Below are 14,867 nucleotides of genomic sequence, written 5' to 3' on the forward strand. Positions count from 1 at the left end.
GCATGCTTGCCATTTTTGAAAGAGATGCTAAATGTTATTAGTAGGCTTATTGTTTCGTGGAGCGCTAGACCTTCTAATTCAATAAAGTTCACGAAGACATATATATTTTATTAGTTTGATGGTTAGAATAATTGTTCATAAATATCACAATATGTATCAACCAATAGTGGCCGTCATGTTCACACCATTTGGATGATGGCCTGAATATCAGAAGTAGGGCGTAGTGAGTTGTCCCTTTTTTCTTTCTATTATGCGGTAGTAAGTGCTACCAACCCCGCGCGCGCCGGGAGGTGAGGTGAGGCCGGATGTACGCCTGCGCGGCACTTCCTGTTTCCCTGCAGCTTAGTCCTGGTTTAGGGTGGTGGCTGCTTCAGTCTGCGATCTGTCTCTGGGAACGCCTGCGGCCGAGGTCGGATCAGGAGGGTTGCTAACCCGTTCGAGCGCCGTCCTCTAGAGCAGGGCCGCTGCAGCCACCATGCAGGCCATCAAGTGTGTGGTGGTCGGGGACGGGTGAGTGACGGCTGACTCCGCGCCCTGCGTGCATGGACGCGCCCCTACTAACCACTAGGAGTCACATTAGATCTGAGACCCCCAAAGCCACACCTTTCTTGCGCGCTCAGCACCCTCGGCCTGTGTCCTGGGCTCAACCGTTATTTTATCCCCTCCATCTCAGAGCCACATATTTACCCATTCTTGTCTATCACAGTGTGTCCCTCAGAGGAAATGTTTTCCTGTGCTTCGTTTCTTGTTTTTCTCTACTCTAACCTTTTTTCACACTTCATAACAAGCTTATTTAAAAATAACCGATACCCTTGCGCCAATACTAAGCATATCTCCTCCATGGTTTTAGTGTGCTGGCCTTGAGGTCTTGTTCGCTCTGGACGATGTGCCTCTGGGTTTCCTTAAGAGCCTTGCGACAATATTTTTGGAGGTTTGCTACGGATTTTTGCAGTAACACATTCATGAGATGTTTTAGTATTGGAAAGGACACTTTATTCTCCCATTGTATTTTTAAAAAAATCAATCAGTATCGGTTAAGCGTGGCCCATCGCCTCGGGGAGTATTCTGGCAATGGGGTGGAAGTAAAATTCTACTATTTAGGGAAATACTCGTCGGTATACATATAGGTTTGCTGTTAACTTAATTTCTGCATCGATCCATGTAGAGCAGATCGAAGCGGGTAAACCCATCTCACATCAATAACAACTTAACACTAAACCACACGTTTGAGGTTAATAAGGGAAGTGCTCGCCATCGCTTAAATAGGTGCCGCTCAAGAGTGCACCCTGTCCCGCCCACGCCTCAGGCTGTACTGTGTGCATCCATCCCTTTCCTGAAATGCCTACCACCGGGGTCACTCGGACCTCTATGGAAAATTACCATCTGGAAATTATTTTCAGTTGAGGAATCCCTCCCACCTTTCCTGTCCTTGTGTTCAGGAAAAGTCCTTTGCGTGTAGTTGTACGTCGAAATCCATGTTTAGTCGCCAGGTTTCCTATTATTATTATTATTATTATTATTAATTGTGTCGCTCTAGCAGCTAGTTTCTCTACATGCCAATATGTACAGGACTTAAAAACACGTGTAGTATATGGTAGAAGGCTTAGGAACCCATTTGAAACATTACGTGTGGTAATGTGCCCACAAAAAAATGCATTATTACTAACTAAAGGAATATTATTTTTCATTCAGCTGGATGTAATTATTGCCTTGAGGCTGCTCGCAGAAAGGAGGTTTAGTAGCTCCCTTTCGGCAGGATTTCTATTGCTTACCGACAACTTCGAAGTTTTCTGTATGTCTTGTTTTCTGTATATATTTTTTTTGCTGGAAAGGCTATAAGCTATACATTTGTTGTACGCTTCTGTATGATCGTGGCGAATTGTTTATTCCTTCGGGGTAACCTGCTCACGTCCCGCGTAGACTGCTCACGCCCCAATGAATCATTGCGCTACTGATGCCAAACCTACTGTATGTAATTGATCGTGCTTTAGAAACAGTTGCTCTAAGCTAACGGCCCATGGCAATTCTCAGTGGTTACTTTGGCATTTCAGTAAAATGGTTTTCAGCAATACTCAAATTCTTCAAATGTTGATGTACAGCGTCTGTTAGTAAAAATAACATTTGGGGCCTTACTCCAGAAAAACATTTGTGGGCTGTCTAAATTTACGTTACATACCTAAATTTGTGAACAAGAACTGAAAACCTTTGAACCTGATGGTTCTTTGATGCACATTTGCTTGCTTAGGTGTCACCTCGGGTTCCCAGGGTAGGGTGTGCATTAAGATACCGTTGCTGCCTCACACCAATGTAAGTTTCATAAGTAGGACAACGCGTATTAGTTGGCACCACTGTATAATTTTCTTTATCTGAAACAACATTTTATAGTACACATCATTGATAGTCTTCTCCATTTCCCTTTGTATCGATCAGTCTTTAAAAGCAGGGGTTGTCATGATTTTTATTTTGTTATAACACTCTGTAGATTTTCCTGTATGACAGGCCTGTCCGTTTTGTCCAGCCACTATCTAATTGACATATGTATTGTCTAAGGTGCGCCTGCTCACTATGCAGCATCACTGTATACCATTCTTTGTTAGATGAAAATGTCCGTTCACCATCTTTGCCAGATGGTTTGTACTGGTGGGCAGTTGAGTGTGCGTTGTAGTGATAAAACAAATGTTGGCTGCAAGAATGCAATTGTTTTCACTCAAAACCTGAATCAGGCAAGCATTTGCCAGCTATAGTGACATCCTAGGCCCAGAGCACTGCTGAAGGCCTTGCGCATGTTCACATATGATCTTAGTGGTGAAATTAAATATTCACAAATTTGATTTCACTAAAATCACAAATGATTTCTCTTAAGGTTTTCTGGCTGTGGAAATATAGCCGATTAATTGAGTAACCCCTTGCAGGGACATCTAGATGTTGTGGTAGCGCAACCTTCCAGCTAAATTTGTCTGAGGATGTGTATTGGTGGAGTTTCGCAGTCCTTATTACGTACTTATGACATTAAATATCATAGCACCACTGACATGGCTCACTTGTGTGATGCTGCAATTTAATTGCACTTATCCACATCTGTTTCATGGCAACAGTTTCTTTTATATGCCCAATGGTCACAGCCACTGAACCAAAGATATGGGCTGTTTCCAAAGGGCTCTAAATCAAGACCACCTTCTATGTATATTCTTTACAGTAACATCCTGCTACTGACGGGTGTGCTTCATCCATCCCATTACATCTGAAGTATGCTACAAAAAACAGTGGTCCCTACTCGTGGACACAATGGTATACTGAGCTAATAATCACACCTGATAAGTGTTATGTTTTTTTATCCAGCTGGACAAGCAATTTATTTAACAATTTTCTTAAACAGACAGATTGTTATAACCACACCATTTCATTTCACAATATTTTAAATGTCATATTGCATAATGGTTTTTTTTTACCAAAAACCCCCCTTATGCAATATGACATTTAAAATATTGTGAAATGCAATGGTGTGGTTATAACAATCTGTCTGTAACACTGACTACAAGTACACAGACATATTTTTGCTTTGCTCCTTTTACCATTCTGTTCGTTGTTTTGTCTGAATGTTGTGGGTCACGGCTGTGCCCACTTGTTATTAATGTGTTCATTCCGTTTTATTACGAAAATTGTTAAATAAATTGCTTGTCCGGCTGGACAAAAGACATAACACTTATCAGGTGTGTGATTATTAGCTCAGTATACCATTGTGTCCACGAGTAGGGACCACTGTTTTTTTGTAGCATGATACTGCCCAAGGTCCCTATGGCATACCTTTTGGGTTCCCTTGTCTTTCCTAAACACAATAAATCTGAAGTAGCCAAGAAATTGATGAGGTAGATGATTGTGATCTTATTTGCAATGTAACCTGTGACTTGTAAGGGCATGAACATGGCTGAGTCAACTTCAAAGCTGGTTCGTAAACCTGGAACTGGCCAAATGGGAAAACGTTAGTTACTTTTTTTTTAATTAAAAATTCAACTCAAAACATTTTACAGTTTGTAGCAGACCAGATATCCGTATCTATTGAACTATTTCAACTATACAAAATAGCGATCAATTGACTCCATGCCTATTCACAAAACTAAGTTTACACTTTTTTCATAAGTTTGTTGTACACCTATTCAGTTTATTTTGCTCTCTGTTAGAGCAAGAATTTGTATGTAACGTTAAGTGGGAAATGCAGCTCGAGCGTTTACCCATGTCCTGATACAGGGGTTTTAGCGGGGTCGATACAGGAAGTGAAACCAGATCGTATACTGCCGAAGACCGTGCTTTTCCCTCGTACACTGCAAGGGCCGGAGCTATTGGTTTTCTGGTAGACACCCAATGTTCTCTTAGGATAGCTCCTGACACTCGCTTATGATTAAGAAGCATTTTAGCCATGTGGGAGTTCCAATTCATCAGGTTGTTAACCTTAACTCCCAAGTAGTCAAACGAGTCGACCACCTCTAAAGGGGTATTTAGGGAAATGTTGTTCCTACATCTTTTTGAGGGTGCCATGGTCATTAGCTTAGTCTTGGTGGTATTGATAGTTAGGCCTCTTTCCACACAAAAGGAGCAAAATCTATCTAGCAACTTTTGGAGACCTACTGAAGTTTTAGATATCGGGAGCGTGTCATCCGCGAAGAGCAGGGTCAGTATTTTCTTCCCCGCCAGGACTGGGGCATCGGCTGGGTCCTCTTTCAAATGGTCTACCACCCATTAACAAAGATAGAGAACAAAGTCAGGCCATCACACAGCCCTGGCGGACTCCCCTGCTCACGGCCACCCTCTGTCAGCTGCTCCTGATCCCCCCCCCCCCCCCCCACCTGATTTTCGCATAATTACCCTTTTGCAGCTTTTTAATGAAAGCAAGTAGGGAAATGGGGAGACTCAGGTCATGCAGCACCTGCCATATTTTGTCACGGGGTACCAAATCGAAGGCCGTCTTCAGGTCTTAAAGGAAGTCAGTTATTGATCAAAACACTGTTCCAGAAATGTTTTCCTACGGTCTAGCAAAAATAACCACACTTGTGATCACATCTAGGTTTCCTGTTACTTACTTTACTGCCCAGCAATCCGACCTTCCTAAAAGAGAAGCATGCTCTAACATTTTGGACTTATACTGATAGAGGGCCTGCTTGACCGAAATGTTTAATGCTTGCAAGGTTTGGATTATTCCAAGCATATTTCTTATTCGATTGGTTCACAGATCCATTGCAGGCATTGAGAGGCTCATTAAAAAGCTGTACTGTAGTTTCAGTAGTCTTGTTTAAATGTGCATCCACGGCCTGTTGGCCAACTGACATACGTTATCACATGTTACACTTACTGGTTATATTCTATTGTTTGCTCCCACCAGCCCATAAATAAGTTGGCATCTGTGATGACTAATTGCCCCAGTGGCAGTACCTTTGTAAGGTTGGGGAGAGGTGTTGGCCTACAGGCTAGGGCGGTCAACCTCAAATATGCGGTACCAGGTTCGAGTCTCTTCAAGGACAGGCAACAACCTGTGATTCTTCGCAAATCACTTAATCTCCCCGTGCCTAACAAAAATGAATGTGTCCTCATGTAACAGATCTGGTGCTTGTGTAAAGCGCTCTGATATCTTCGGGTCAAGTTCATGCTATATAAAATTCTGTATAAAAAAAGTATAACTTCCCATCATAGGAAATAAAACTACTTTCTAAGTAGAATACCAGCATTGCAGGAAGAAAACTGTTGTAACGATCCCTGTTTTGGTGTAGCTGGTAAATCAGTTTAACCAAAGGTCTTCTTTTGTCTCCAGAGTTTGCGCTTCAAAGGTTGTCTCCTTGCTCGATTGGCCCATAAAGGGTAATTTATTTGACTTATTGTGTAGCTTTTAAAAACTTATGCTGAGATTTTACTGCACCTGATTAACTTCGTTTTGTTTTTGCAAATGAGACTGGCCTGATTGTTTCTACCTCTAAATTAATGGACTCTACCTCTAAATTAATGAACTCTATACCTCTAAATTAATGGACTTTGGTGTCATTTGGACCCCCTTTTGTTTTGTCCTCGCCCCTGGGCATTCCAGTTTGGGATAGTTACTCTTCCCTTTGTACCCTCGGGCCCCTTATAAATCCTTCCCTTCGAGTTTCCAGGTAGATGGCGACAAAATTATGGGTGGTATGCCTCTGGGGCCTTCTCTGTTGAGGCTGGTTGGTGTGAAGAACCAGCACCCCCTTCTGTTCTCCTCACTACTTTCCTTCCTTGAAATTGCCTTGCTGTTTCTTCTTCCAGACATCTAAGGAGCATTCAACTGAGACAATCTTCTGATAAAACCCACTAGTTGACTTTGTTGTCCACTAATAAAGGACTGCAGAGTATGGTGTTTGTTGTTACCTTGAGTTTTACCTTTAACTCTCCCATGTGGGTTCCTAACCTATTTGCTGCAGTCATACCCTACACATTCTGTCCTGTGGGTTGATCCTTTTTAGCGATCCTAAATAGACTTCATATTGTAGTGCCCATGTGCAGTAGGTACTCTATGGATCCCCATATAATAATTGCTCAAATGTTCCATCAGTGAACTTAAGCTCGCTCTCCTAGGTTAGACTCCTTTATAGTATTGCGTGGGTGCCTTGCTAGTTCCTGTAGTGGAGTTGGTCCTCCTGCTCCTTGGTGACTCTATAATAAAGCCCATGACTTTGCTTAGCAGCGCCCTGGTCGAGTTTCCCTCTGTTGCGCTTAGTTGTAATACTGAACTACTTCCCGGCTGGTTAATAGTGCCTCAGGTGGGTTGGTCCTTGGCCGCTCCTTCGTGTATTCCTTATACCGCTGGTCTTTTGAATCCAACTGATGATTACCATTGGTTTCCTCTATTTACGATAACGTTTGATCTTAAATATGGTAGGCGTCTATCTGCAGGTGCATCAGCATTTCTTCTTTAACTCTGCAACCCCCCATGCTTATGTGCAGTGAAATTAGTTTAGCCATGCATCCAGGCTTGCGCCCATGATCTCGGTGTAAATCAGACAGCTTTGTGATGGTCAGGGGTATGGTGCACTATATACAGGATACAAAGGGTAGAGCTACTTATGCGACCACACAAACTGTTTTTGGAATAGGGAAGGTTGCCAAAACAATACTGTATTGCTGACCGTGAGACTTATCTTCCAAAATGCGTGCTTTTGTGGCAGGTTCTCTATAAGAAGCAGGAGTTTGCAGTTCTCGCACCTTCCAGGAAGTACCTTGTGCTATATTACTGGCAACTGAAGAACTTTGCTCTGCAGAGAGATGCTTTATTAGCTGTCTGACAATGGACCACAGCCTTTGCTCTGTTTTTACACATCCTGAAAATAGATAGCTTGTGTATTTTAGCTACAAACATTTTTAGTACTCCATAAGATGTCACATTTGGGGCCAGTTGGTCTTTTTCGTGGTATTTTTTTGTATGTTTCGATACACATTTATGTTGCCTTTCAGAGCTGTAATTAAGAAACCCAATCTGCCCATGGAATCTAGAGCACTCGTTAACTGTAGTAGTACATATTTACTTACTCTAACGAGTGGATATAAAGAAAACCAGCTTTTTATGCATTCGCACTCAAAACATAAAGTAGCTACAATGGAGGGTAATGTCAAACGCCACATTTGCTTCGGGCTTGTTGCTTCTTGGGTTCCGTATAGCGATACGGAACCCAAGAAGCACAAGCCCGATAGGAGTTTTAAGCACCCTGTAGCCGGCTGGCGTGTTGTGACGACCTCTTCCACCGCGAGTAAACACGGGTAGTTCTAGTCTCAGGAGGTCTCTTTTATCAGATTTTAAGAGGGCGCTGGTGCATCAATAGTGGGATTCGATTAACCAGACTTTTTAATTTGTACAATATACACGAAATTGATTACGAGCCCATACAACAACTGGTGCAAGGACAAAGAAAAGGTCCTAAAGCACGAAGTTTCTTAAATATCTTCGCGATTACTTAAGAAGACATAGGAAAAGTTTGCAAAATCTATCAAGCATAATCCAAGTTAAAGTTTCAAGTTTAGTTTATAGCATCGAATTAATTATAACCATTGCATTTATTTCACACACAATAATAAATGCCTAAATAAAACGATTCTCTAAAATAAATGCAGTCTTAAAAGCATTTAAAAAAGATGCGGGGAAAACTTTGTGTAAATGAGTCATTGGAACTTGGAAAGAAATGTTATGAGTTGACAGTGGCAGATGCAAATTATTTGGGTCCTCTTTAGAGCACCACACAACCTGATTTGCAGTCCAAGGTGGTCGACTCACTAACAGCGGAAACAACCCGAGCCTCAATGCTACGAAATTCTGTTTCATAGTTACTGAATAAGGGGCTCTAAAGTGGAATTCGGGTTTCATATTTTTATAGGCGTTAAGCAGCATTCATGCATGTGGTCATTTAGACAAAGCCTTTTTATCCTTATCGATGTATTTGGTATCTTTTTTTATAAGCCTTATAAAGTAGAAACAGATCCCATAAAGATTGAATTTCCATGTTGTTGATGTATCTTTGCAAATAGGATTGAAGCGTGCCTCTGAGGAATTTCACAATCACTGACAACATTTTGTTGATGGAGTTTTCTTCTGAGCACTGTAGCCTGTAATACTACCTGATGAAGGCACACTGTCTGGCGACGGATTGCTTATGATGACCAAATTCTAAACACATCTGAGCCAGTGATGTCATTCATGGGAGCTTTAAAAGTGCTTGTATGTTTTAATAAACAAACCTTAGAGCAGGGCTATATCACAACTACGCAGCTCCTTGCTTCCATGGGTGAGTGTTGGCACACAATTTGATGCAATGACCGTCTGCATTAGTGATAAGGTGGGACCATTTACGTTGTTTAAAGTGCAAATTATCACTGTGAGGGCATTACTCTTTTTGAGTAGGTTATGCTTTTATGAAAGAAATGATCTTTTGTCGACCAGAACCCCTAAGTATTTGTAGACTTATTCATGCTCAAGTGGCTGCACATGAAGGAACCAACTTTTCATGTGATTGTTAATGGCTGAGATTGTCATGACTTTGGTCTTCTTCCTGTTGAATTCCAGCATATTCTCCAGGGTTTATTTAGAAAGTGCGTTTATTAGATACAGCACACCAACTTGGTTTGTCTGCATTACTGTAAATGGCTTAGTCGACAGCGTACCAAATTGAGTTGGGTCACCTTTTATCTGATCAGGTGGCTGCTAGGTCTGCTAAGAATGGGTTGGAGAGAACACTTTATAGATGAAGGTCTGCTGATACTTACCACCCGTCCTGGTGGCTCCGACGTTCAGTGGGTCCGCAGCGGCGTCCTCCCAGGAAGTGCGGCCTCTGGGGGGTGGAGACTGGGGCCTTGCCTTCAGCGAGTAGCCGGCGAGACGGTGTCGTCCTCGGGTGGAGGATGGAGGCTGGCCGGAAGGGGCCGTTGTACGAAAAAGCCGGAGGCAACTGAACGCGCCTGGGACTACCGTCCAGTGATCCAGAGGTGAGGTGCGGCAAGTTGTGTGTGGGGGACGCCGTGTTGGTGGCTCCCCCCCCCCCCCTTGTTGCCTTGCCCGGCCATTCCGACCTTCATCGCTCGGTGGCGGAGAGTGGCTCCAGCGGAGCGGTGGCGCCGGCGGGTCCCCATCTTTTGGTGGCCCTCATTTCGGCATCGAGGTTGCTGTTTGGATGCTTGAGGGGGATCCCGCAGGGGCCCTGCTTGTGAGCCCGCCCCAGGAGTTGGTTCCGAAAAGACGGCGCTGATGCCGTATGCTGTGGAACGCCCCGGGATGTCGATGCTGTGCCTCTGTACTGTGATGGGGCCTGCACTGGGGAGCGTGAACCCACTATTGGCGACGTCCTACGAGCGCTGAAGATTTGGCAAGTGACCTTGGCCCGGGATTCTTGTGTGCAAGACAATGTGGTGACCGCCATTGCTCCCGGGCCGTCCCTCAGAGATGCGGATGGGCCCGAGGTGGTTGCTGTTTGTTTCCCGCATTTTGGTGGGGGTAGCGATGTCCTGGTTCGCATGCGGGAAGATTTGCTGGTGACCATTGACACTTATGTACATGACTGCAGTAAACAGCTTTTGCATCACCGTCGGCGGAGGAGATCCCATGGATTGCTTCCGTTGGTCGTTCAGCGGTTGCTCCACGGCCTTTTCTCTCCGCTTTGTTTTATGCCCGCTACTTCGACATACATCGTGGCGATAGCTAAGAAAGGACTGGGGTGAGCCCGGTTCTTAATCCGGAGGACTGCTGTTCGGTGTACGGAGTTATGGACTGCCCCAAATTGTGATAATTTGTCGAATCCTTAATATGTATGGCTACCTGAAAACATGCCAGTTTCGTTTTGGGCTGCATTAATTGTTTGTATGTGCGGGGGGTGGGGGCCGTGCGCCTTGTTACATGGTATCCTCCCCCCTGGCTTTCCCTTTTTATCTGTTTTCTTTCTTTTTTCCTACATTATCTCATTCTATATTTCAGGTTCATGTTTAGGGCAACAGGCACGCTGCTGGGAGGGGTAGGCCATAGCCTTCTGCAGGGGTGCAGGGTGGGGCGGGTGGGTTGGGGTCTATTAGATTGTTACTTGTTTCTATGGCTCTTTTGTGTCCTATTCTTGGGTCTCCATGACTGTGCGTGATTCCCGCGGGGTGAGTGCCTGGGGGGGAGGGGGGGGGGTATTGGGTATTTCTATATAATATGGTACTTTCAGGTTCTGCTTATCCTGACTTAGCCGCCCCGCCTCTAAGAATGTTTACTGTCTGGATTGTTGATCACCATTATTGCTGTGGGGCGGGTACAGTAACGTGGAGTCCCCCTTTTCCTTTTTTCTAGTATTTTCGTTTTCTTTTACTCTCCGGGTTGGGCTGTAAAATGATTGCAACTTTGTCAGTCTGTCTCACTGATAATTTGATTATCACGAGTTATGTTCTGCTTGTCTTTGGGCACATGAGGTTGCGGGTGGACACTGGCCGAAGAAGTATTGCAAGGGCATCTATAGCTTGAACGCTTTGGACTATTCTGATGACAGATCTATGGGTTCCCTATTATAATGTTGTGGGTTCTGTTCCCCGCCATGTGCACCAGGACGCTTATTATAGAACCGATCCTTTATTCTTTAACATAAAATTAACCTTCTGTGATCCTGTGCCGGGGGGTTACACTCAGGTAGCATTATGGACTCGCAGCATTGTGTAGTATTGCGTAACCACTCCGTACTTTCTATTGATATTGGTGCTTTCCAGTTTGTTTTGTGGCCGGCCTCCAGGTTGTAGGCCCGTATTTGTATGCAACCATCTACACACATAAAGGTTTTCAAACAAAAAAAAGAATGGGTTGGAGAAAGTACAAGGTCACAGGCCTGTTTGAGGCCATGATATGTCCTTTTTTGTTTTTTTCTTTTTTTTTCACCTGGGTGCCATTACCTATTTTTATTCGGAACCAGGTATTGGAATACAATAGTAGTGTCCCACTTGGGAGAGGCTGGGGAATGCCCAGTTTGACATGTTTCGACCAAAGTTTGTCGTGATCACCATCAAAAGCCAACTTGAAATCTACAAAGCGTGGATCAAGTGCAAATTCTTTTTTGTTTCAGCTGTCAGTGCCAAGATTTTCCCAGTTGTCCCCATGCTTTTCATGAACCTGGTTTGATTTATGGGGATTTAGGTTTGTTGTGCGGGCCCAAGTAGTTAGTCCGATTAAGAGAGCTGATGCGAAATACTTTGCCTCCGCATCCTGTATCGCTATTTGGCGATAGTTTTCCTGTTTAGACTGGTCATAACCTTTAAAAATTGGGTTTTAGATGGAACCACGCAGTTGTCTGGGACTGTACCTGAAATAAGGGCTTGATTGAATAGGTTGGTGTATTTATCCACCAAAAACTGCAGATTTTGTTTGTAAATTGCCTGCGGTATACCCTATGGGCTGAGTGCCTAAGCTCCCCTACTTGATCTGATGATTGTTGAGAGTTCTGTTTTTAGAATTGTGACTTGGTCTGCGTCTCCCCCATGCATTCTGGGGTGGACACTGTGTTTTTGTCCTGCTGCAGAAGCCGTTAGATTAGGTTTCTGATGTAGAAAGGTCAAGGTGCTGGACCAATTTTGTAGAGTATCAGTAATTGTTGGTTGCCTATTGGCAAATACATGTCTTAAATAGGAGGGTTTACTATTAATGTACAATAACTTGGCCCTCTAGGAGTTGAATTGCATCTTCCTTGCGTCTCATCTCAGCTTCTTGTACTTTGTTTTTGCTGCCCTATACTGATCCAAAAGTTTGGCTGAGAGGGGGTGTTTCCTTAAGACTCGTGCTTGGTTCAGTTTGTTTAGCCTGTCTGCAGGCCGGAGTTAGTTGCTTTCGGCATTGGTATTTGCCACAATGATGCATATTTTTACGGCTTTCTTCCCTTTTGCTATGTTGTCAAACTAGTTTGTTGCCGTATTCCTCTCAGTGATGAGCTGGGTCTGAGTGGATATGTTTAGATTCTTCCAAGGTTTCCTCAGCTCTTTTTGCTCGGTGTTATTGTTCAGTCCGAGTATTTGACCTTTCTATAATTAACGGTATACAGTGCCCACGTTCATAGACCCCAAACTGTTTTATAACCTCCTGTGTGTAGTTTTGTCAGTTGATGGAAGTGATAGATCTGTTTTCAGTCGTAGTTTGTACGCCTTTAGCAAAAAAAACTCCAAATTAAGTGGAATGAACATGTCGTGGGAGTGGATTGGGAATATGGATGATATGTCTGGCACAGTGGCATACCATCTGTCGTTCTGCCATCCACCTAGATGCTCAAACTCATTGAGTAAATATTCGCCTTGTTTTTCAGGCATTTCTTATTTGTTTGCATTGGGTTGGTATATCCCACTGTGAATTTTGGGCGCTTAAGATCTCATTCTCGTCCGGTGTGTTGATTAATGTTGAAATAGCCTGTCAAAAGGATCCCGGGTGGGTGAGGGATCTTGTTGCATAAACCCTTGAAATAACCATATTTTTCTGTTCATTTTTTTCCCAGAGGATTTGTTCAGTTGAATACATACGTTGATGAAGACTAAAGATGGGTGATCCTCTGAGTGCCAGTTATTAAGCAGTAGAATGTCGCTAGAGTGCTGTAATGCACATAGCCCGAGATGAGGATGGATTTGGTTGTCCAGGCTTCCTGAAGGATGCTTATTTCATAATTTTTCTCCCAGTGAGGGGGGTTGTCTGCTGTGATTTTTGGTTTGAGCCCTTCAATGTTCCACAAACACATTTTTATTGAATTCATTGGCCGGGTATTTGATTAGAGGGTGGAGTTCATTCTTTGACATGCAAGTTCAGAGTGAGGGGGTGCACCCCCAGTAGTTGTTGGAATCCTTTGGTTCCCTAGGACTTATCCTTTTGGAGTTTTCGCTTTGATTGCTACCGTATTGTTTTGGGTTTTGTGGAGTGCACCTCTAAGAATTGCCTGGGGTTTATGTTGTGAGCTGGCTACAGTTTTGTTGGACTCCAGTAGATGAGGCTATCATTGGTAAGTGAAGGGGAGATATCTATCCCCCCATAGGTAAAAATGGGACATTTATTTTAGCACCATTGTCGCGGTGTCAACTGTAGCCCATGTGACCAGTCTGGTTCTCTCAATGGCTACCCTTAGTTGATGGTATAAACTCGACAGAGATAATATCCCCGTTTTTAAGTGGGCATGTGCTGGCAGAGCCCCAAGTAACTTCAAAATGTTCCCTTTATTCAATATATTGTGTGGCCCTTTGGAGTTCTATTCCGGTTACAAGAGGGTTCTTTTTTCTTTTGTGGAGTTGATTGTTCTCTGATCTTCTGCCACTTGCAATTCACGGTTATCCATGATACTGAGTAGTGCTGGCCAGTTGGGTAGCAAATAAAAACCCATTGCTTAAGTTTGGTGGCCGGTGTTTGGCTGTGACGTTTTGGACCACACAATTGCTGTCATGTTTGTGAAGGTTTGCCAAAAGACTTAGTCTATACGTCTCATCTGTTTGTTTGCGGAACACAACTGAAAAGCTCAGGCAGATTCAAGGCTAGCCCTCTGCTGTCCCAGGGCAAGGATGAGAGGCTGACTGCTACTACTGAAAATTGGGTAACCAGTGGAAACGTGCTGCACTTGCACTACTACCCACACCAGAGACACCTTAAAGAGGGGATAGGGGAAAAGTGAAAAGGTTGGTTGAGCCATATCTGAATGTATGAGCTTCATCATACCCATAACCGGAATATTTGATTAATTTATGATCGTGTAGTATTCAGTTTTATTGTGGGATAAAATATTTTTTTATATATATTTGTGCGTATGTATGTATTCCGAACACTCAAACCACTTCAAATTGCCACGCTTTGGTGAGGAAAGAGACGCAGAACTCGTAGTTTTCTGGGCAGTTCTTTTATTTATTCAAGCGAACCCACACACAACGCGTTTCGAGCTGGAAAGCCCTTGATCACGTGTATCACAGTGAAACCACCGTCTTAAAAGTGCAAGCAACCACACTCCCTGCAAGACATCACTGGTCACGTGTTGGTATCTATAGAAAACAGAATGCAATATATAACAATCCTCATAGCTTATGGGGGGAAACGTTGACACAGTTTGATAAAACCACATCTATGAAAATGCTTAAATATATAAATATAAGCATACTGTTTTTGCAGTTGTTGTAAAATTATCAAATTTTTAAAACCATATTCACTGCCATTATGAATCTAAAAATTCACTTATAATTGGTTGAATCCAATACCCCCTACAGATTATAGGTTGTGCAGTCCGTGATGAAACTCTAACAGGATAAATCCATGTTAACAACATGAGCTAAATGCCATATCCTATATATCTAATATATTTATGTGCAGAAAACAATATTTACATTCCATTTTGTTTTTTTCTGATATA

General features: G+C 43.2%; 1 protein-coding gene across 2 annotated transcripts in view; it reads left to right on the forward strand.

Annotated features, from left to right (window-relative positions):
* The first annotated feature begins 286 nt into the window (after window positions 1–286).
* The window catches only part of RAC1 (Rac family small GTPase 1), an 81,933-nt gene continuing 67,352 nt past the window's right edge, over window positions 287–14,867 (forward strand). The window contains exon 1 of one of the 2 annotated variants that reach the window (XM_086940751.1): window positions 287–510. In XM_086940751.1, the coding sequence (XP_086796877.1) occupies window positions 476–510 (35 nt within the window). In that variant the 5' untranslated portion in view covers window positions 287–475. The remainder of the gene's footprint in view (window positions 511–14,867) is intronic. The other variant, XM_086940752.1, reaches the window with a different exon arrangement.

This window comes from Lissotriton vulgaris, chromosome 10 (genome assembly GCF_964263255.1).
Source record: "Lissotriton vulgaris chromosome 10, aLisVul1.2, whole genome shotgun sequence".
NCBI classification, from domain to species: Eukaryota; Metazoa; Chordata; class Amphibia; order Caudata; family Salamandridae; genus Lissotriton; species Lissotriton vulgaris.